We start from the raw sequence: 23,140 nt of genomic DNA, 5'->3' as shown, positions 1-23,140 counted from the left end.
GAAGGCACGCTTGGCAAACCCTCACCGTGATCAATTCCCGCCCAGAAACTTATGTCCCCACTATGGAAGGGCGTGTAGATCCAGAATTGGCCTCCACAGTCACTTACGGACTCACTGTTAAACTGTGTTCATGGAAGACAATCTTACTCGGCTACAAGTGATCACCAGAGAAGAAGAAGAAGTCTGTCTGAAATATCTTGCATCTGGTAAGTAAACAGTTTTGATTTCTATGTGCTTGCCTTTCGAATGGGACAATTTGAGGTTGGGATCATCTTGCCCTTCTAAAATAAAATCCATTGCATACTTATAATTTTTGCAGTACAGAGAGGGGATTGTGGTTCCGGCCTGTCATTCAAGGGACCAAAAATAGAATCACTGTATCCTTTAATTTTACTAGAATAGATGTGTTGATTCTGCTAGCATCTAAACTTGCTGCACTGAGAGCAGCAACTCGCCGAGAACCCATCTAAAATTTGGCACTGAAAAATCTGTTAGCCAAGATTTGGCTTTTAGTTAACTGAAGATGGATCTATTAAATGCACATATGAATAAAACTCTATGATGATGCGTTCAGAATCCTCTTTCCCACAGTGGCCCACCAGACGCCTCCATGAAGTCCACAAGCAGGCCATGAATGAAGGCAAGGCCTCCATTGTTTACCTCCCCCCCCACTGTATGCTTCACCAGCTATTGCCTAAGAGAGATTTACTGCTTTTCACTCAGAGTAATGTATGCTGTTTTGCTGCATTTTTGTACTTTTACAGTACTATTTTTTTCCTGCTCAGATTTTTTTTTAAAGTAATCTGCCAATCTTTAGGGCTGTTTTTGTTTTGTTCCTTACTTTGGGCTGTGTCCAACACTGTAAACCACTTTATATACACTGCTTAGAAATACTTATGATGAAGCAGTATATAAGTGCCTTAAATAATATAAACAAACACTAAAGGAGCAAAGTTCCATTTGTGTAATGGGACTTCCACTTCCTCCCCGTCCCCAAGCATTCCTAAAATCAGCACTAGATGTTCCTCCAGCCCTCTGAGGCAGATTTTGAAGGTGCACAGCCGGCTGTAGGGGGCGAGGGGAGTTCAAACGGAAGTGCGGGATACAATCTTTTTTTCTGCTGCATCAAGTTTTTTTTAGGCAAAAGTGACTAGCAGCAATTTGGAAAGAAACAAATGGATTATGATAAAAACAATGCACTGAGTCAAACAAGAAATAATGAAATAAAAAAGGGAACAGCATAAAAAGTTATGACTATTAAGAGACAGGGTCTGAAGTGTTCAGTTACTCAGACCAAAGGCCCAAAGGAAAAATATGTTTAATTATGCGTCAAAATGCCAAACAAGGGGCCATATGAGCTTCTCAAGGAAAAGTACTAAAATCTGGGTGTCACAACAAAAATATATCTGTCATGCACTTTCACTTTAATGGAGTGTTGTTGTTGTTGTTGGCATCCACCTGTCTCACTTCCAGGAGTGAAGTCAAACCACTTTAACTATTAGCAGAACCAAAGTGACCTCCCCAGGGCACAAGCCTCAATAGTGTGTATGGAGGTCCTGGGCTGCCCAGACAACAAGGAAAGCTGAGCAATTATGTTTGGCACCAGCTTGGCTGCAGGAATTGCCAGAAGGATGTGTACAAGACACCATCTTGTGGTGAGAGCCAGTGTGGTGTAGTGGTTAAAAGCGGTGGACTCGTAATCTTGTGAACCGGGTTCGCGTCTCCGCTCCTCCACATGCAGCTGCTGGGTGACCTTGGGCCAGTCACACTTCTTTGAAGTCTCTCAGCCCCACTCACCTCACAGAGTGTTTGTTGTGGGGGAGGAAGGGAAAGGAGATTGTTAGCCGCTTTGAGACTCCTGAAGGGGAGTGAAAGGCGGGATATCAAATCCAAACTCTTCTACCATCGAGCCATCTTAGGAATGCCCTCCAGATTTATGTAGGGTTTACTCCCTTAGCCTTTTCTTCTCCCAAAGATATCCCACAAGACAGCAGGGGTTTAGGATCACAGTTTGCATTCTCCTAGATGGGCTACCTTCTCAGGTTGACAAGTCTCATTTGCCCCTTACTTTATGCTACAGCACATGCAGAAACCACCTTCTTGACAATATTTGGTCATGTCCACTCAATCTACCAGAGCCTATCTTCGCATGCAGGGGAAATCCCTAACTCACTGAGGGTTTGAGACCCATCGACCATGGGCATAGCCAGCATTTTTGTTGGGGGGCAGGACCGATGTGATTGGTCAGTTAGTTAAGTATTTCTATTGTTTTACTTGATCTAGGGTGGCAGCTGCCCCCCTGCCCATGCCCATGCCATCGGCTAACCTCACCCAGTTTAGCCTGCCAGTAAAAGCTGTTCCCAAGGTGTGGCTGCTGTTACATGCTGACAACTTCTAGGAACCCCAGGTGGACAAGCTACCCCAGAAGGAGCATGACATGTCCCACACCAGAGATACTAACACCCCATACACCTACTCTGACTAGCAGTGGCTTTTCAGGATCACTGGCAGAGAACAGGCTTTCCCATCACCTGCCCTCTTATCCTTTTAACAGATGTCAGGAATTGAACTCGGGACCTTCTGTATGCAAAGTGTGCCGCTGAGCTATGGTCCCCTGCAACCATGTAACTGGACAACCTTCAAACATAGCTTTCCCCTGTTACCTAGCTCATATATGTTATTCTGATATCTGAGGACACATTATCAATTGACATGTCTCTGGCTTTCTAGAGAGGCTTGTGAATGAAAATTATAGCTTAAAGATTATGGATTTTTTTTTCTCCAGGGCCAGCAACATTTTTCTTTTGTGGTATCTGAATATGGCAAAGTGTACACCTGTCTACGCTGCCGTGTACATGATGCAAAATATACAATTGCCATTTCATCAGACCCTGAAATGAGTAATTGCTCATGCATCCTGGGAGAAAGAAATCAGCGGCTGCTGAGCACAAACAAGGCACCACAATAATTAGCCATTAGAAGCCTGGGACAGGCTGCCAACTCCGCTTCCCTTATTGGGACTTTGTGCACATATTGTTGTGGATTTTGGCATGGCCACTGGAATTCCTGCGCTCATGACTCAGATAGGTTGTACCTGCACAGAAGCCATTGGGTCGAGCCAACCTTTTGGGATCTGATCTCTGACTATGCCTAGGGCATAGTCTCCTTATTTCCAAACCCAGCTGACAACTGCTGGCAAGAACCCCATGCATGTGAGCGGCTAGCAGCAATGCCACCTCTTTCTCTTGTTTTGCTTTTTTCAGTGACAGGTGTTGCTTTCCCTGTGGTAGCCCCTTCTGGCAGAAAAGGCTTTGCCTCTCTTGCAAAGGCACAGGGTCGCCATCTTGAGGAAAGAAATGTAATAATTAGCGAGGCAAATGCTGACTTTTGGACACATAAACCCGTCCTTAGTGACGGGAAAATTGGGAGATGGGGGAAAGGTGTGTGTGAACATAAAACGTATACGGCATATCTATATCTATATATGGCTGCTGTCCCTTTCATCCCTCCTCATATTTGGTTCCTCAGCATCAGCGGTCGCCGAGGAGGCGCCGGTGGGGGAGCGAAGCGCCCGTGTGGACGGGCCTGGGCCTAGGCTGAAGCGCCTGCGCGCCCCTCCGAGCGGCGGGGGGCGCTGGGGGCCGGCCCGGGGCGGGTTCTCCGGGCGGAGACAGGGCGAGGTGCGTAGGTCGCCACGTCGGCAGGCGCCGAAGGAGCAGCTTCCACAGCAACGCGAGGGGAGCCCGAGTTCGCTCCGCGGTGGGGGAAGAAGCTGCTGTTGCCGCCGCCGCCGCCGGAGAGGAGAGGGGCGAGCGGAAGATCCCTCGGCCTGGCGGAGCCGCGAGCGGCGGAGGTGAGCCCGAGACGCGGCCTAGTCAGCCACGGAAAGAGGGAGGCGAGGAGGGCTGGGCAAAAGCATCTCCCCCCCTCCTCTATGGGAGAAAAGAGGGGCGCGACCCCCCTCCACCTCGCCCTACCCTTAAGGGGTCTCCTGTCGCCCTCCACCCGTGGACTCTGGGGAAGCGGGGGACAAGGCAGGAGGGAAATGGGGGGCACTGGATGACACCCCCCGAGGGTGGCTTAGGAAGGGGAGCTCGTAACTGAATGGCAGGGTGTAGACAAATGGCCAGAGGGAACCAGCTTTGAATAAGGACGCCCACAGACGCCGCCTCTTTTCCTCTGCTCCCCAAACTACAGTTTTTCGGGGTACGCGAGGAAAACGGTGGGGCGGGGGCCGCGCGGGGGGCAGTCTGGAAAATAAAAGAATGTCCGTTTCGTTCCAAAATAAACAAATGCAGTTGAGTTTTTGCCTTGGAACGGTTGCTCTTCTTTCCTGCTCTGGATAAACGGTTTGCAGGGCAGCCCCCCACCCTCCAAAACCGTGTTTTCTCCGAATTAAGTCCCGCTGTGTTCAGTGGAGCTGACTCCCCAGGTAAGCGTGCAGGGAATAGCAGCAGCCTTAAAAGCTGACCTCCTAAAATGGCCAGATGTAGGTCGTCGTGGAGCAGGAGAACTTGTGATGCGTTTTGTGTGAGAGGGGAATCTGTGCAAGTATCAGAAGCTCCCAAGCTTGTCTTTGCTTATTGCCATATATGATGTCCACCAGCCTTCCCTAGAGAGCCTGTTTGTGCAGTTCTGTTTACAGCTTGAATGGAGCGCGGGGGGGGGAGGGGGATTTGAGGAAAGGCATTAATTCACAGTAGAATTTGCTGCTGAGTGCAGATGGCATGAGAATCTGTAAATGGAGGAGGGGGTGGTGGTGCGTTGGTTGTGGCAGGGGGAGAGAAGGCGGGGGTTTCCTGCCGCTGCTGTTCTGGCAGGAGACTTTGAGCACCTTCTCTATTAGAAAGGAGCACCGTGTTCAACGTGGAAGAGCCCTTTAGAGGGCGGGCAAAAGAATCCAGGCAGCAGCACGTCAACAGCTGCATGGTTCCAGGTTACATCTCTCTCTCCTGCCACGTCACTGCTGTGATATAGATCCGTGATTTTTTCCTTGTGTCTTCAGGGTTCCCATTTAAAGCTTTCTGCAGCAGAAAGTAGTAATGCTCCCAATCTGCCATTTACAGGCCTGTTCTCAGCTTGTTTTTCTGCTTCTTTCTCTCCCAAGACTCCTTTGACTTGATGTACCTAATGCTATTCCTGAAAGTTTCTGCTCCATAAACCTTTAGTGCTAGATGCCTGGCCAGGCTTATTAAACTGTCTGACCATTCATGCAAGGCTCCGTTTGTGCAAGTCCCAGACCTAGAGAAGATTGAGAGGGGACATGATCTTCAAATATCTGAAGGGCTGTCCCATAGACTGGAAAACAAAGATTTGACCTGCCTTCAGGGACAGCGTAGCACAAGCTCTAATTGGCTTAAGTTACTGGAAGGCAGATTTTGGTGGAAAATTAGAGGAAACTTAATGGTGTTAAGAGTGGTTTCACAATGAAACAAATTACTCAGAAACATGATGGACTCCCTTTCTTTGGAACTATTCAAGCCCTCTAGACAGCCATTTGCTAAGGATTCTCTGATGGTGGATTTCCTGCATGAAGCAGGTATTTGGACTAGATAGCCTACAATACCACATCTTACTCTATGATTATCTCACTATCTAGATAACGCCCTTAGAATCATAGAATTGTAGAGTCGGATTGCACCCTGAGGGTCAGCTAACCCAACCCCTGCAATGCAAGAATCTCAACACACAATCCTTCATCCAGTTTGAAACCATACTGGACCCTGCTTAGTTTGCAAGTGTGCTAGCAATTATATGTCTGCACCACTAGGAGATGCTTACTTCAGCTTTTGCTGTTCTAAACCCAGAATAGACAAGCTTTATTCTCCAGAAGGGTGTCAGATATAGAGCGGCTGGAAGTACATTCTGTTGCTCAACACCCCACACAGTGCTTTATTATAAAGTCTGAGTAACTATTAGCCAAAGTGTTTCTTTGGGGGGAAGTGAGTAGAACTATGGAAATTTTTAATAATACACGTAATTTGTTTGGGTAGAATTCAGTGGAGAATTGAGGTGGTGGTGATTTGGCCAGCAGATTCTCCAGTTAGCAATAATTGCTAAACCACATTCTTCTAGATGGTTGCTATTTTCAGGTGCGATTCAGTCACATAACATTCAGGTTGCACAATTATAGTTGATTTGACTTTCTTGCCTAACAATCCCACTTATTCAACTTTTTGTGACAACGGAAGTGACGGGAAAACCACAGTTCTCTCTCCCCCCCCCCCCATTTGCTTTTCTTCCATTCCTTCTTTTCTGGGACACTAAAGTACATCATACACTTCAATGGTTATACAACCTCCCTTTTCTCTTGATTTTCCAGGCATGTGGGGAGGCTGAGTACTACTAACTGAACTGCCTGTGCTTCCTCATAGTTAAGCAGCTTGATAGATGCCCACAGAGATAGAGTGTAGGAACTCGTTTATTAAAACAGTACATTTTAAATTATGGCTAAATGGAAAACTTGCTCTGAGGCATCCTGAGTCGCCTTTCTTAGATGTTCAAAGCTTTGCATTAATTATAGTTCTTTAAAAACCACATAAATAACTTGCATTTCTTCAGGCCATTGTGTGTTGCAGCTGAGATTTAATTGACATTCTGAGAAGTCTATTGTACAGTATATAAATGTTAATAAGCATGTTACTTTCCTAGGTTTTCATATAGGAAACCACAGTAGGACTTTTGAATACAGAAACAGTTGGTAAGTCTTGGTTTTTATATATATTTAGATTTAAGTAATTGTAGGTCTACCGTAAGTAGACACTGAGAAACCTAAATGGGGGCAGAGGGGATTAAGAGAGTATTTGCCAATGACAGATGCCACCTAACTTTGCAGAAAAGCATTGGAGACAGGGGTGATTCTGACCTCGCTTCTGCATTTGCCACCACCAGCCCCCAAAACATGGCCTGCTGCAAGGTTGCAAATGTGCACTTCTCTCAGCTGTTGGATAATATCCCATCAGGATAGGAAACTGCAAAGGCAGAAGAGTAAAGCTGTGTGGGAAATCCAGGGAGGAAGGCAAAGGCAGGGAATGTTCATAAAGGTGCAAGTCCATTCCAAACTTTGACATAGAATTAATGTTATGCATTTTCGTGTAGAATATGGTCTTGTATTTAGCTGAATATTTGCAGGGAGGCAGTTTGCAGTGTAGTGATAATACATCAATCCTGATTTCTTAATTTATTTCGGAATACTCTGCTAATTAACCCGGTCAAAATAGTTTGTTATGCATGTTGTTGTGTTCACCTTACCTGTAAATATGAAGAAAAGTACCCTACTGCAAACATTTAAGATACTGAAAAATCGCTCATAAAACAATAATTTGGCCAGTTTGCTCACTTGTTTTACATGGTTGTTGTATAAACCATATACTGTGGATGGGGGAAGGAACTGAGGGTGGCTTGCCTCAGTTGCATCTGGTGTAGGGATGAGGCTCTCCAGATGTTGCTGGACTACAACTCCCAACTCCCATCATTGGCTACACTGGCAGGGCTCACGGGAGAGTGGATTCTAACATCTGGACGGCTGCAGATTCCCCACCCCAGACCTTTTGTCATGGCAGAGGCAAGATTTGAACCAGGAACTCTCTGGCTCACAGCTTGGGCTCTTAGCCTATACACTATACAAACGGAGGACCTATTTACGCATTTTTACTATATCGATATTGTGGAAATCGTTTTCAGTAAAATAACTGAGAGACAGATTTTGTATGGGATACCACTTCATGTCAGAAATGCCATTAAATCTGCTTTTATACTATCAAACATGATGGATGGACACACATCTACTTATGGTGAAAATCCCAGTAGATGGCAGAGTTCCCTGACAAAATGGGCTTATGCACATTTGTTGCATATGGTGATGTGTAGATAGGCAACATGCAGCTTTCCACACAGGAAGGGCCATGAAGGACACATGTGCAGCAGCTCCAAAATGTTTATATTTTAAGCTTTTGGTGCAACCTTCCACCGTGTGCCTATACACTGATAGAAACTTGGATGATTGCAGGAGCCTTGACTCTTTTAGTATATGGTTCATTTGGCACCTCCAGAATAAGTATGAATCTACAAAAAAAACTGTGTGTGTGTTTTTTTCCAATTTAGCACCTGTCATTTCAGTTGAAATCTGAAGTTGCACAATAACAACAAGGGCACACATATTTATGTGTATCATCCATTAAAATTCTTGTCTTCCTCCTTTGGGTGGTTCTCAAAGATGTGGATACCTGTTTGTCAAACATATACGATTTAAAGATTAGCCAGTGAAGTGTTGCCTCACTTGAAAAAGCACTTCAGAATGTCTTGGACATTTTTTTTATAAGGACACACCAACCCTTCTTTTACTTCTGGAAATTTCTTACATTGTTAATCTCACTGGATACGTGCTGTTTTTGTTTCTGTTGATTTGACCAGTGTTTATAATCGTAGACTGCTGTTTAATAATAAGGGGAAACAAGGAGAGAACCTGTGCTGGTCATCTTGAAGCTACACAGCAAGGCGTTAAATAGGTATGTACATTATATGTGGTGTAAAATATTTATATTTAATACTACTTGTTTAATTCTAGTGCTGCATAATGCTTCTTAAACAAACGTAGTGTACTTGACACTTATCTACGTGTTAGCTGCTTAATTTTGGTAATTTAATTATATTTGTCCTGCATTTCTTCTAAAAGCCTAAAACGGAATGTTCAGTTCTGCTTAAATGATAAAAATTCGTCATTGATTTTGGGAAGTGAATTACAGATACGTTGAGAATAATAAACCCTGTTATTCAGCACTGAATATGTACACTTCTAAAATGTGTGCTACTTCCAAAATAGCAGCTTTCAAAGAAGCTTTTTAATACTACAGTGGTACCTCGGGTTTACATATGCTTCAGGTTACATATCCTTCAGATTACAGACTCCGCTAACCCAGAAATAGTACCTCGGGTTAAGAACTTTGCTTCAGGATGAGAACAGAAATCGTGCTTTGGCGGCGCGGCGGCAGCGGGAGGCCCCATTAGCTAAAGTGGTGCTTCAGGTTAAGAAGTTTCAGGTTAAGAACGGACCTCCAGAACGAATTAAGTACTTAACCCGAGGTACCACTGTACTGTATTCTAAAGACAGGAAATAGAGATTAATGCTTTATCCAATTAAAACTGTAAGAGATATGTGGCTGGAATGTGGCCAATACAGTAGTGTTAATACCACATCGCTTGGCAAAACTGTATCTGATCTCATTGACCCTAATTAAGGACTGGGAAATTAATAAGGCAACATGTCCTGCATGGCATTATTGAACTAACTCTGTTAGATGGTATTACTTGGCTGCCTTCCTTTTAAATGCTTCCGACTGGTAACCTTGTATGGTATGAGGGGGAGGCGTCTGACACCTTTATTTTAAACTTACTTAATTGGAATTAAGACCTACTGACTTCCGCAGAACTTGTCTTAGCAGATATATTTAGCACCATGGTATAGTTCTGATCTCTCTCTCACACATTTAACTGTATGTTTCACATTAAAATAACAAGTAGCCATTTAAAAACTAGATAACTTAAAATGTGTCCCTTTTAATTAATTTAAGTCAACAAAATTTATATACCACTTACCGGTAATTGTAAATAAAACCTCTAATAATATTTATTTGTTAAAATTGTCAATAAAAACCAAAGTTAACAAATCAAAATATGACTAAAACCCTCAGTTAAAAATATACATTATAAGTTAAAATTACAGATACATGTCTGGGTAGGCTCAACTAACAAAAAGGTTTTTAGCAGGTTCTGAAAGGAATACAGCATCTGCCTAATGTCAGTGGGAAGGAAATTTCAGAGTATGGGAGTTGCCATGCCAAAATATTTTTTCCTTACAAGTGCAGAATGTATATTATTCCACCGATCAGAGTGGTTGAATGGGCATGTATGGGGTAAGGTCATCCTTTGAGTAAACTTCTACTAAGCTGTTAACACCTTGAACTTGGTCCAGTAACAAATCTGCATCTGGCGCAGACATCTGAGCAGGAATGTTATATATTCACAGGATCTCATTTCATCAGCAGTTGATAAATATTTGCACTTGAGGATGAGCTTGTCCTGGTGATTTTAATATTAAAAGCGCATCAAAGTCCAAAAGTCAGTTCATTCATTAGTTCAGCATTTTTTAAAGGGTTGCAATGTAATCTACTACAATGGCATGCCACTAAATAAACTTCTTTTGTTTTTGCATTTTCTAATTGTTCAATATCCATGCAACCTCAACTCTTCCCTGTTTATTGAAAAACTATATAAATGGTTGGAATTAAGAACTGTGAGGTTCTGCTAGCGTCCAGGAGTCCTTAACTTTTGCTGGGCTTGGTAACATTCATTGTGTTTGGTTGCCAGCAAGACTGTCTCCTGTGTCCCTTTTGTACCCACTGCCTTCTGAGTGGACTTTACAGGGGAAGAGTAGCAGGAGCTGTGTGTATAGGAAACCCTTTCCCTCAAACCCATGACCCTGAAGATATGTTCAAGCACAGGGCAGCCTATTACCTATTTGGAAAACATGCACTTTGCCTCCAGTGGCTGCCAATGTGTTTTGTTCTGGGGTGTTTTTTGTTTTGTTTTGAAAGCTTGCCATTTCTAGGGCGGAGTTTACCAGATGTTTTCAATTCTTTACCGTTCCAACCAAATTGATTGTTGCCCCGATAACCATATTTGAGGATCCCTGCCAATGTGGCTACCCACTGCATTTTCTTGCTGAGGAGAAACCTGTTCTCAGCATAATTCTTACATCATTTTTGTTAAGTCGTAGGGAAACATTTATTTATTTATTTAAAAGCATTTCCAAACCGTTTAAAATTTTTAATCGCCAAGTGAACAAAAATACACAAAAAACCCCCAGTAAAATAGTATCATAAATGCAAAACTCTAGTTAAGACACAATATTATTGGTCAGGGAAAGACTAAGCAAAAAAGTTTTATCATTACAAGATGCCTGAAGCAACTGATGGGATCATGTATGGTAGAACCTTTCTCCGTGAACTAAAAAAACCAGCTTGCTGAACAGGAGATCTTGAATAGGGTGCCAGTATCTGGGTTTGAGATAGACTTGTCTGAATGAATACAGTGGTACCTCGGGTTAAGATATTAATTCGTTCTGGAGGTCCGTTCTTAACCTGAAACTGTTCTTAACCTGAGGCACCACTTTAGCTAATGGGGCCTCCCGCTGCTGCCGCCGTGGGATTTCTGTTCTCATCCTGAAGCAAAGTTCTTAACCCGAGGTACTATTTCTGGGTTAGTGGGGTCTGTAACCTGAAGCATCTGTAACCTGAGGTACCACTGTATTGCCTAAATCTGTAGTAAGGAAGGCTGACTCTTCATTTTGTGAAGTATAATTTGTGCAGTATCATTCTTGACAGTAAAGTACTGTTGTTAGAAAGTGAGACAAAGTTGCCTCTTCCTCAAGTATGGAGCTATTCTTGCAGTTTTGTGCTCTTTGAATGGCTGCCCGTGGTAGCTTTTTTTTTATACTGATTCAGTATATCATGTATTATTCTTTATTCCATTCAGTGATGTTTTTGTTTGTTTTTTAAACCAATGCAAGCTGGATTGGCAGGTTTGTGCTTAACTTAGCACATTGTGAAAACTGCCATTGCTGGCTCTTGGAACATCGCATTGTAGCACTCATATGATGTCATTATATTGGATTGGCATGGCAGTTGGTACAACCCAACTGGCTGTTGTAGCAAGTATTAGGATTAGGCTGTACATGATCTTTCTTATTTTAAAGGGAGATGAGTGAAAGTTTGACTTGTGCCTATATTGCAAATGAGAACTCGGTTGTTGTTTTTCTCCCACAGGCAATAATGAACCAAACAGACAGAAATGAACAAGATGTTCCTGCATATCTTAATGAGGAGCCACCAGAAGGTAAATTTCAATAACAAGTTTACCATGGTTCTGTCAGCTTTAAGGTTTCGGCTACAAACCTGTTTGTCCCTGTGTTCCTGGGTGTAAGTGCCATTGAATCCAGTGAGACTTACTTCTGAGTAAATTTGTAAAAAGGAAGAAGAAATATTCGTACGTTACAGTGCTTGAAGGATTTCATCAAGCCTACTTTAGAAAATGATTGCTCTTAGTGCTGAGGAGCCGAGCGATGCAATGTGGGGGCTGAAATGTAGTCCATCTATTCATTATTAATCAGTTATTTACTAAATTGTGAATAAGTTTCCCTCTTATGAACTTACAGTGGTACCTCGGGTTAAGTACTTAATTCGTTCCGGAGGTCCGTACTTAACCTGAAACTGTTCTTAACCTGAAGCACCACTTTAGCTAATGGGGCCTCCTGCTGCTGCCGTGCCACCGGAGCACGATTTCTGTTCTCATCCTGAAGCAAAGTTCTTAACCCGAGGTACTATTTCTGGGTTAGCGGAGTCTGTAATCTGAAGCGTATGTAACCTGAAGTGTATGTAACCCGAGGTACCACTGTATTTCAGTTTCAAGACTATAGCTGACTCTGCATAGAAAATCACCCCCCAATTTTTTTTTGATTAGTTTAAAATTGTGTTTGCCCATGCCTCCACAGTGTGCTTCACAGCTGAGGAGGCATTGGGTTTTTAACAACCAGGTCCAACTCTTAGCATCTTATCTTCCCCGGCATATGCTTTTTGGTAAATTCTGCAAACCTTTGTTTCCCAAAACACTGCTGATTCCTCCCTGCTATGTATGGATGGTGTTGTTTTGGCTGCATAAGGATCCACATTCAGAGAATGAGTTGCTGTTAGCGTATAGGACAGCACAGAAGCTGTACATGCTTATATGCCAATAAATCCTGTTTTATTTCTTGCATACCTTGGCCTATTGGTTTCGCTTATGTTCCTGAATTTCTATTTTAGGCTGCGTGTGTCTTGCTATTACCAGCTTATTGGTTTAAATGAAATTTAGGAACTTATTTCTTGCATAGTTTGTCTTATCCAATAGGCATGAGTTTCACAGTGGTCAATTCCATTTTATTTCATGGACTTGTGTGCTTCATAGCATGTGGTTCAGAAATTCAGATAACTTACGACACTTTTCACATAGAGAGCTAATCTTATAAAAACTGAAATTCACAGGCTTCTGAAATGAGTGACCACCTCACTGATCTGTCAACCACTGTTAGGCTTTCTCCTGCCTCCTCTGCAGTACTTAGATACACAATCAGGTTTAAGTGGTTGTTAATACTGGACTGTGCAGTTTTTGAACATACTTTGACTTTAGTCACTCTCAGTAGCAACAGTTGAGTAATGCCTATCATCACCATCATCATCTTCATCATCATTATCATATAACAAGGGTGTGGAAAGAAGTATGTCTCATTTCTTAGTGATTATTTTAGAGCTTACAGTCATTGTGTTGGCATGATGGTAGCTGTGTTCTCTGTACTACATGGACAAGCAGCCATCAGCATGGGAGTTGACAGTAGAAGTGAGACGTGTGGGTGCTCTGGAGAGCCAGTAAACTACAAAATGTTATGTCTGGAAGCACCTGATTATTCTACTGCTCTGAACCTGTTTGTCTGGTAAAACAAGAAAAAAATGGTGTTAATTCAGAGCTATTCAGAAGCAAGTCCCATTGAGTTCAGTGGAATTTATTCCCAAGTAAGTGTGTACAGGATTCTAGCCTATTCTTTTCTAACATGGCATGCAGAGTTTGGCACTTAGGAGGTGTATCCAACATTAACCATACACACAGCAGATCTTTTAAGGCAGGCATGGTCAAATGTGGCCCTCCAGCTGTTTGGGGACTACAATTCCCATCATCCCTGACCACTGGTCCTGTTAGCTAGGGATGATGGGAGTTGTAGTCCCAAAACAGCTGGAGGGCCAAGTTTGGCCATCCCTGTTTTAAGGGTTGGGTATATGAGCTACTTCCCAGTGGGGAACTGGCATGCACATCTGGAAGAAGCCTGGAAATGACATTGAGGCATTAAAAATAAGGAAACATCCTGGCTCCTGATTATCTGAGGGAATGTTCCTTCCTTACTATATTTTGAAAGGCAGGTTAAAACCTTTCTTTTCCAAAGAGAATTATGAAAATGGTTAAACCCTAGTTCATCCCAGAGCATATACAATATGCAAGCAAATCATAACCAAAGTTTGCAGGATTCTTAGAGAGGAAATCAAGGAGGTCATTTGTAAAACTAGATTTGGGTTAGACAGAATCTTCCGTGTGTTTCTGAAAGGTTCTGAGACTCTGGAAATTTGTGTTATTCCCCCCCCCCCCAATAAGCACTGCTCCAGTTTATTTACAAGACTGAACTAAAGAGACAACAGCTTGATAAAGGAAAAAGTGGTGTAAGTTTAACAATTACGCAAAATATTTTAATATCTTTTTTGAAAATGTTATCCTTTAAAAAAAAACTTGGAATGGCTTCTTCTAACAGCCATCCCATAGAATGCTTATAGTCCATGTGGTATGTGTCATGTTAGAAGGATCTGCAATTGTTTGTCTTAAAAACATTAAAATATGATTTGAACATGTTACTATCTCTCTCCTTCTCAGATTCATTAAAAGATCATCCACAGCAGCAGCCCGGCATGCTTTCTCGTGTGACTGGTGGCCTCTTCAGCATCACAAAGGGGGCTGTTGGTGCCACAATTGGTGGTGTAGCATGGATAGGAGGGAAAAGCCTAGAAATGACCAAAACAGCAGTAACAGCCGTGCCTTCCATGGGAGTAGGATTGGTAAAAGGAAGTGTTTCTGCTGTGACAGGAGGTGTTACAGCTGTAGGATCTGCTATCACAAGCAAAGTGCCTTTAACAGGGAAGAAGAAGGATAAGTCTGACTAAAAGAGAGAGAAACGGAGGCCAAGGAAGTTGCTTCTGTGGTTGTGGAATCTGCAGAAATGGACTGCTACAAAGCCACAGGTCTTAAGACTCCTATAAAGAGCTGTGTGAATGACTTTCACCTGAAAGGGACAAGAGCCGTGTGATACCCCAGTGTCTGGAATTTCATTTAAAACGATAGATTTCTTCAAGCACTCATCTGTGAAATGTTACACTTGATGAACATGGAATCAAGTACATGGATCTGAAAGGGTAGCTCACATATGAATATTAATTCACTGTAGATCTTTTTTGCAGTCTTGAACTAAAAATGTGAAAATAAAAATGGAGGGAATGACCTAGCAAAAGGTGAAGCACTTTGAAGTCCTGTTGGTCCAGTGGGAGGGGCTAAAGCCTGTGCTTACCTGCCCCTTTAGTATCAGTTGAACATTAAAGTGCTTTAAATATTGGCTAGATCATGTCCTCAGTTGGTAACTTCTACAGTACCATAAATATATTGATGTTCTAGCTGCAAGCCTATGGCGTCTGTATTTTTTTTATAAAGAATCATTGAACTGCTTAAAGGGTCTTCATATATCTTTGCTTTTTGAAACTATTTTTATACACACTATAAACTCTGAATGGTCACTGCATTCACTCTGTGTGTGCATGTGTGTGCGTGCGCCTCTTTATATATGTAGTTGTGTGGTATACCAATCTAATCATTCATGCCTTACGGTGAAAAACAATCTATTTTTTCTTAGTGACTGGAAGGATTTTGTAATTTCCCTCATTTCAATGCAGTCTGTGAAAGAAGCTTTACTTTTTTAACACTGTTCATACTGACTGAAGAGATGACTGCTAAATCTCAGGTGTAACTTGCTGGTTTCCAAACCCCCACCTCAAAATGAAAACTCCTTTGTGCTGTTAGTTTGTTTAAACTGAAGTGTATGTCCAAGTTTACAGTCCATACATTACTGGATAACTTCTAGCTTAGAATAAAAACACTTTTTGTGGCTTCTAGTCCAACAATACAAATGATTCTAAAACCCGCTTCTTGAACACTGCCATGAATTCAACAACAGCTGCTGCTATGCATCATTTGTTTCAGTGTTGCAGATGAAAATGAGTAGAGTCTGTGCAGGCTGATGGCTTAGACAATACCATTTTCACTATGAAAACATAGACCTTCCTAGAATTGGCAGCTCCGTAGGTAGTTTTGCTGAAAATTGGGGGGGGGGGGGGGCTGGACGACGACAAAATAGTACCGAGGACTGGCAATGATAAAATCCAAGTGATTAAAAATAACTAGGTGACTTGCATAGAAATTAATTTAACACATACATTTTCAAGGTTTCCTGAGCAACATGTAGATTTATCATTTGCTCTCTTGCTCCTAATTCATAATCCATTAACTCCAAAGTAGCCCTCAAATTAGTGGACTGTAATGCGGGTTAATGGGGTTCATGCCTTGCAAATTTCATTTGGAAACTCTTCAGCATGTTCTTGTTGACTTTGTATTGTTTTTGGTAGTATAAAGATGGCTGAAGTACACATGAATATTCTGTATGCTGCATTTCCTAAAATGTATGTGTTAAAATCAAGAAAAAGCTAAGCACCTGAGCTTCACTGATTCTAATTCTAAACAGTGGATTCATGTTTTACATTTTTGTTTTGTTTTGCTGACAGCCAAAAGCCATTGTTTGTCAAAAATCACTTATTCTAGTTTCTAGAATTTTGTGCATTAAACAGTCTGATATAAATGATCCGGCTGTTGCCATCTGTATTTCAGCTGCCAAGGGAAAGGACAGTAGCTTAAGTGGTAGAACTCATGCTCTGCCTGCAGGTTTAACCCTGATTTCTCTCGTTAAAAAAATATATTATGTAGCAAGGCTGGGAAACATCTGTACTCAAGACCATGGGGGGAGCTGTTGCCAGTCAGAGAAGACAATGCTGGAACAATGGCAAGCCAGCTTCATAATATTTTACTTAAAATATTTCTATACATCAAACTTTTGTAAAGAGTGAGAGAACAGAATTCTTCAAACCCAGAATGTGATACACCAAACCATCCCAACATAATGATTTTATCACCGCTACTCTCTGAATAAGTGTTTTTCGGGGAGCTGAATTAAGACAGCAAAAGACTGTAAGAAGGCCATGGCTATAGGAGAGCTTAAAAGGAGATCTTCATCTGGGATACCTTGACTAGCATGATTGCAGATATTGAAAAATTTCAGTTTACTGCTCCATGCTGTTCAACCACTCTCTAACAAAGACTCCTAAAAGCATTTATTAAAGCAGAAACATCCAGTTCCTTTTTGTTAAGGATCTTTGTAAAAAAAATTCTGGGTGTCTTCCAGATGTTTGACTTTTAATTGGTTTGTATGTGGATATTATTTTTAGAAAGAGTAGCCAGACTGAAACAAAGAGATAGAACAGAGAAATATTTAGACTTAAAATGCTGTAGAAATTAATTGCCATTCAAGGTGGCAACCCTCCACTGAGGGTCTTAAACTGTAAATGAGGTATTGTGATCACAGTATTGTCTGGTTACATATGCTTAGTCCTACTGGGGATAAAAGAAATGTAACGTTCAGAATTGATGTGGCTGATTTTAAAAGCATCCTCACTGATCCAAGCTTACTTAGTTCTCTCTGGTACTGAGTGCCTGCTTATTTTGTGTGCTTAGGTATAAAGCTTTCAAAAAAGTGAAAACCCAGGCTGGTTGATGGATAGGAAGAGGGGTGCTTAGAATCCAAGACTCCCATCACTCTTAAGGAGTGTGGCAATCCTAATAATAAGATGTTAAAATTATGCAACTGTGACACTACAGGGCTATTTCCTTAAGACATTGTTTTGAAAGCTTTTATTTGTCAACTTACTGAAAACTGATACAGAATGACCTGGTGGGTTTATCTTTCTTTTGGTTAGTGTACTGCACTCAGTATCAGCAACACTGTTAACAGCAGCATCTTCAAGTTAAGTTTCTGATAAGATGGTGTCCAATTTGGTGGAGAAACTTGCAATCCCATTACTCATTGAGTTCCATGTTTTAAAAAATTCATTTAAACTGAAAGAAGTAGGGTGTGAATAAAAATCCATTTTGAGTATCAATTACATTCAGTGTTCTCCAAGTATAAAAAGTCACCCAACCTCTCTCATCTCAAACTCCCATGTGGCATTCTTAAATACATTCCAGAAATTAATCTTCAATGTTTAAAGGAGCAACTGGATTAAATATTGGCCTCTCCTTTTTTTCTTGTATCTTTCCGTAAGTAACTTCAAAATCCTTTTTTGTCCCATTCAGGTATTCTAGAGTTCTGCCTTTTAGACTGTATCCTATGGCATCTAGTTTTTTAATCCTATATTGCACTATTTCTGCTGACAGTTCTAACACTGCAGGTGTTTGTTTAATTTGGTCCACAGAAATTCCCACCTTCAATAGCCCCTCCAGTCTTTCTTCCAGAACTGGAACTGAGTAGTAGAGAAGGGCAGGGCATTTTATTATTAGCTCTTTTAACTCTTGATCACTGCATTTGAAGATGTTCTTGGAGAACAGCAGGCTATTCTGCATGCTACTAGGGTTAAGTTGAAAAACAAAGCCCTTCAGCTTGGATAGCAGACTCAAAACTTCAAAGTCAGTGAATTTGTTCTTCTGAAAAAACCCCAAATTTTCTTCAACAGCAGCCGAAGAATTTAACAAAATAAATGGGTTTTGACTCAGTAATTTCATCATCCAGTTCTTCATATTCTCCTGTGAACCTCCTAGCCTTATATAGTTACTTTGTAGGGTTTCTATCATATGCTTGTTCTTTGCAACAGGATTATAAAAAATATTTGATGCACTTGTTAGGAGCCGGCTGATAACCGCATTTTTCAGTCCCAGATCTTTGAAGAACCTAACATTAGCTTTCTGGTTTTCATAGTTTTTAACTGTAAAAAAGGAGTCTGGGAACCGTTTTATTAATTCAACTAGTTGCTTTTCATTTTGGCAGACTGATAACCACAACTCTCTCTGATAATGGATATCTGTAGGGCTACAAAGAATTGCCTCAGGACAACGTTCAAAAATATATGCCACAGAACTCTTGTCAGCTCCCATTTCTTGCAAAATCTTAGCTGTTTCCTTGACGTGCGTCACCTCTTTTGAGAGCACCCATGGCTTTAGCCTACGGATCTTCTTGATATCCACTGATAGCTCATAGAGGCTTTGTACAGTGGCCTTGTTCTCTCCAGCAGCAACATCAGATGTATATCTAAAATGCAGTAAAAAGTTTCTGTTTTGTCTTTGATTCCATAAGGCTGAAAGAGCTGGCAACAGCAGGCGAGGCTGAGATCGCATAAATAGATTTGGAGCAACGTGGGTCATTTCAGTTTGTGATTTAGCACTACGTCTGAGAAGGCCTGAAAGAATAAAAGCATTTGAGATAATATTAATGCTGTGCCTGTTCAACTTTTTTTTTTTTTGGGGGGGGGGGGAGATCAAGAAAACAATCTTTTCCCCAATTAGGGGATTTCTGCTCCTGTTTAACAACAATCTTTCCAGGCTGTAATTACGCTCCACTCTGTGGCAGCTGCATTCAAATATTCATATTTAAATAATGGGCATGCACCTTCTGTCTCAGCCAGATATAAATGATAAATGACTGTTAATCTGTAGCAGAATTTATGTTAGTAGGTCAACAGAAACTTGCAATGCAAGAGGCTGGGTTCCTGTTGCTACACCTCCTGAGACCTAACAGGGGGTAAAATAAAACCGCACGCTTTAACTGCCGGAGGAATTGATCAAGAGGACAAAGGAATGGATGGGAAAGCACAACCATCTGCTACATCTGTATTGTTAAGGTAAGTGCACCAGTCACCTTCACACACCCATGATAGTTAAATCTATTTGTTTTCATTTTTTTAAAGGTCCCATTTCACAACCTTACTCTCGCCTATTTTGCAAGGCCTCTATTCTTTCACCATCACAGAAGCAGGTGGAACTTCAGGAGACATGCACTATGTTTTTGGCAAAACTTGAAAAGAGCTTCGGTCCCTTGAAGTACCATGGAGGTAGCCATGTTACTGAAAAACCCTCCCCACAGAGGATCCCCCATTGTACAACTTTTGTTATATGCTGAAGATGCATCTCTTTTTTATATTGATAGGAGTTTTTTTGGGGGGGTCAGTCTGGATGATGCCCGAGTCCCTTCTAATCCTTAAGATCCTGGATCTGTGCAAGCTTGCCAAACCAGTTCCTTTATCTTTAAGGTTGTAGCAGGAAACGCCCCCCCCCCTATCATTCAGTTTGTACAAACTTCACACACACTACATACGCTACGCTTCTTTATAAATTCATAGAAAATCAACCATACATCGGATTTCCACTGTTCCACTTTTATTTTACTCCATGAAGGAAGGACTACAAAATGGGGAAGGTTTGATACAGGGCAGCCATAATCCTTGATCATACCAGTACATACACAGGAGCCCTGCCCAGTTGCTATGCCAGCCCTGATGGTCTCAGACAGAAGACCATCAACACTGCATACACGAGTGGATTCAACACGAACTATAACAAAAGAACAGTGATTGGATTTCCCCTCAGGGGGCAGGAAACTGCGACTACCTTTTGTCTTCAGAAAATGACTCCTGGGGAGGGGGAAAGAGGGAAACCAGCCAGGTGACAGGGCACTCAGGTTACCATCACAACTCCTCCCTCAACCCCTCCTTTCTGTAATGTATGTATGATGTTTCTGGGGGTGGTCTTGATCTACAGGGTGGGAATTTCAAAAGTTTTTATAAGGCCTTGCACACCATTTTTCTGTGTCTTTCCTCTCTCCTGCAAGTGAGGGGAGCACCCTGTTGCAACAGTTCAATAAAGGCCAAGCCTACAGGCTGCTGATTTGCTCCAATTTACTCTGGTTGGTGTCTTTACTTTTTGTCCAAGGGAGCCCTCGGATTTTTCTGGTAACAAGGTAAAGATTTTGGCTAGCCATTTAAGCACCACAATCAGGACAACCAAATAAGTTACCATGCTTGGAAATTGGGGTGGCATGTATCAATATATTTAGGACGCATTCCAGTTGTGACTACTATGGGAGGAATGCTAGAATCGGACTGTAAAGTCCACTTCTTATTTATTTTATTATTTTAACGCTGGCATAAGCAGGACTGGATTTAGGTTTGATGAGGCCCTAAGCTACTGAAGGTAATGGTGCCCTTTATATGTCCAGCTGTCATTTGTCAACAACAAATTGTCGCTGTTTTTTGTGTTGAATATATGCTATATGGTAATTTATGGACCTAACAGGTATCCATTTGCACATAACAGAATACGTATTTTATAAAAGTAATTGTTGAACTGAAATGCAATTAAGAAGAAGCATATTAATAGTGAAATAATTATTAAGCCCTAACTTAAAATGATTGGGGGCCCATTACTTACATCACAGGAGCCTACACAACACAAAACACGGTTGCTGTATGTAGGTTTTATTTTATTTGTTTTTTGTCTTATATTTTGGAAATGTACATCCTGGTTGTTTTTTCCATTTTGGGGGCCCCCCAAGAGAGTGGGGCCCTAAGCTATAGCATGTTTAGCTGATACGTAAATCCGGCACCGAACTGGTGGCCAGGTGTCTGCCAAACAACGGACTGTCCCTTGCAGCGAGAGATACTTACTAGGTCGGAGCTCAACCCACACACCGCCCTTGCTGGGTGACCGTCTGTTTCCCTTCCGTAAAGCTGCTGCGGCCGGGCTTTGCTGCTGCCTCCGCCATTCCCTCCAGACCAGGCCTCGGCGATCCCTTGGGCGCTTGACATTGCACTGCCCCGTCCGGGATCCCCATCCTCAGTGCAGACCCCGCGCGCGCGGTAGCTCCTCCGGGCCTAAAGCGCGAGGGGAGATCCGGAAGCGCAGCAAAGGGGCGTCTGCATTTCCACCAATGGAGAGGCGGCAGTAACAGCCACCCGGGCACGCTTCTTGGCCATACCATTCATTGTGCGAGGCAGAGGGAAGGGTGTAATGCTGGCGGAGCGAACCATTTCCACTTTTGCAACTCGGGTTGGTGACAAGCCAGAGGAGTGATTTGAAACGGATTTGTTGATGTTGTGATTTTTAAAAAAAGGAAAAATAAGCACAAGACGAACACACTGTTCCCTGCAACCACCACTTTTCCATAATAACCGCAAAGGACAGAAACACTTATTTGCAAAAGAGTGGGAGAAACTGAGATACTTATTCACAGCATACATTTTTAAAGCACATTTCTACCACTTTTAACACTCATGGCTTTCCCCCAAAGAGTGTTGGGAACTGTAGTGTGCGTAATGCCCAGCACCCTCAAAAAGCTATCGTTCCCAGGACTCTTCTGGGAGAGCTGTTTAAGTGAGCATTGGCATGGACTGACATTTATTCAGCAGCAAGTTTTGAAATTTGAAATGGTGCAAAGTGGACAGTGGCTTCACTTGGACCAGTTAATTGATGAAACTCCCTTCATCTGATTGTCAATCTTGACTGACACCAGCACAAACAGAATACATTCCTTCCTGATGCCATGAAGCACGCAGTTTAGTATGCAAACTAAACATAAAAGTAAATGTTAATATAACTGCCTAATTTTTAAGAAGTAGGAGAGGTTCTTTTTACATAATTTTAGGCTAGATCAGTAACGCAGTAGTCAAAATACTACAGGTATAGATTCTAATTATTATAAAAGCAACTTGCAGGAAACTGCATCACGTGGAAATCTTAAAAAGAAACAAAACTTTTCAGGTGTGGAAACATGTCATTAAAAGCACACTCAGGCAACACTAACACCTTAACGTCATAACAAGCACCATATGATTAGCAAATTACAGGGTTTGTTATACTCCTAGCTTTCAAAGACATTAGATGCTTTGGATTTCTTTCTTGCTTCATGGTACACAATGTTCTGCCAAGCCTTAGTACAGTACTTAGCGCAAAGAGAACTAGTGTGGTCAGGGCTGGATTTAGGTTTGATGAGGCCCTAAGCTACTGAAGGTAATGGGGCCCTTTATATGTCCAGCTGTCCAGCTGTCCTTTGGGAACAACAATTTGTCACTGTTTTTGAAATGCAATTAAGAAGAAGGATATTAATAGTGAAATACAATTAAGAAGAAGGATATTAATCGTGAAATACAATTAAGAAGAAGGATATTAATAGTGAAATACAATTAAGAAGAAGGATATTAATAGTGAAATACAATTAAGAAGAAGGATATTAATAGTCAAATAATTATTAAGCTCTAAATATATGTAGGTTTTATTTTATTTGTTTTTATCTTATACAGTATTTTGGAAATGTACACCCAGGGTTTTTTTCCCTTTAATTTTTTTTGGGGCCCCCAAGAGAGTGGGCCCC

At 41.8% G+C, this 23,140-nt stretch overlaps 2 protein-coding genes across 3 annotated transcripts; one reads left to right on the top strand and one right to left on the bottom strand.

The window, feature by feature from the left end:
- The first annotated feature begins 3,934 nt into the window (after positions 1 to 3,934).
- TMEM263 (transmembrane protein 263) lies at positions 3,935 to 16,531 on the top strand. 2 transcript variants are annotated; one of them, XM_083400239.1, is made up of 5 exons: positions 3,935 to 4,432; positions 6,652 to 6,700; positions 8,413 to 8,507; positions 11,823 to 11,892; positions 14,506 to 16,531. In XM_083400239.1, the coding sequence occupies exons 4-5, from the start codon at positions 11,829 to 11,831 to the stop codon at positions 14,790 to 14,792; spliced, it is 351 nt and encodes a 116-aa protein (XP_083256365.1). In that variant the 5' UTR covers positions 3,935 to 4,432; positions 6,652 to 6,700; positions 8,413 to 8,507; positions 11,823 to 11,828; the 3' UTR covers positions 14,793 to 16,531. The 2 variants fall into 2 exon arrangements, with proteins under 2 accessions (XP_083256365.1, XP_083256364.1); XM_083400238.1 differs by having other exon boundaries at positions 3,936 to 4,432; positions 8,428 to 8,507.
- Positions 16,532 to 17,622: 1,091 nt separating this feature from the next.
- MTERF2 (mitochondrial transcription termination factor 2) lies at positions 17,623 to 21,720 on the bottom strand. The gene is made up of 2 exons (XM_083400237.1): positions 21,438 to 21,720; positions 17,623 to 19,175 (listed from the first exon to the last, which is right to left on the bottom strand). Exon 2 carries the CDS (start codon positions 19,138 to 19,140, stop codon positions 17,974 to 17,976), a length of 1,167 nt encoding a protein of 388 aa, XP_083256363.1. The 5' UTR covers positions 19,141 to 19,175; positions 21,438 to 21,720; the 3' UTR covers positions 17,623 to 17,973.
- Positions 21,721 to 23,140: the final 1,420 nt, after the last annotated feature.

Source organism: Podarcis tiliguerta (genome assembly GCF_965153285.1).
Source record: "Podarcis tiliguerta genome assembly, chromosome: 10".
NCBI lineage: Eukaryota > Metazoa > Chordata > Lepidosauria > Squamata > Lacertidae > Podarcis > Podarcis tiliguerta.
The sequence above is the reverse complement of the archived record's forward strand: the minus strand, read 5'-3'. Positions and strand labels throughout refer to the sequence as shown.

Excerpts from the sequence above, each read along its gene's own strand:
- TMEM263 (XM_083400239.1), top strand. The coding sequence starts at position 11,829 with ATGAACCAAACAGACAGAAATGAACAAGATGTTCCTGCATATCTTAAT. Across the intron at positions 11,893-14,505 it reads TAATGAGGAGCCACCAGAAG|ATTCATTAAAAGATCATCCA; the intron begins GTAAATTTCAAT and ends TCTCCTTCTCAG.
- MTERF2 (XM_083400237.1), bottom strand. The coding sequence starts at position 19,140 with ATGACCCACGTTGCTCCAAATCTATTTATGCGATCTCAGCCTCGCCTG.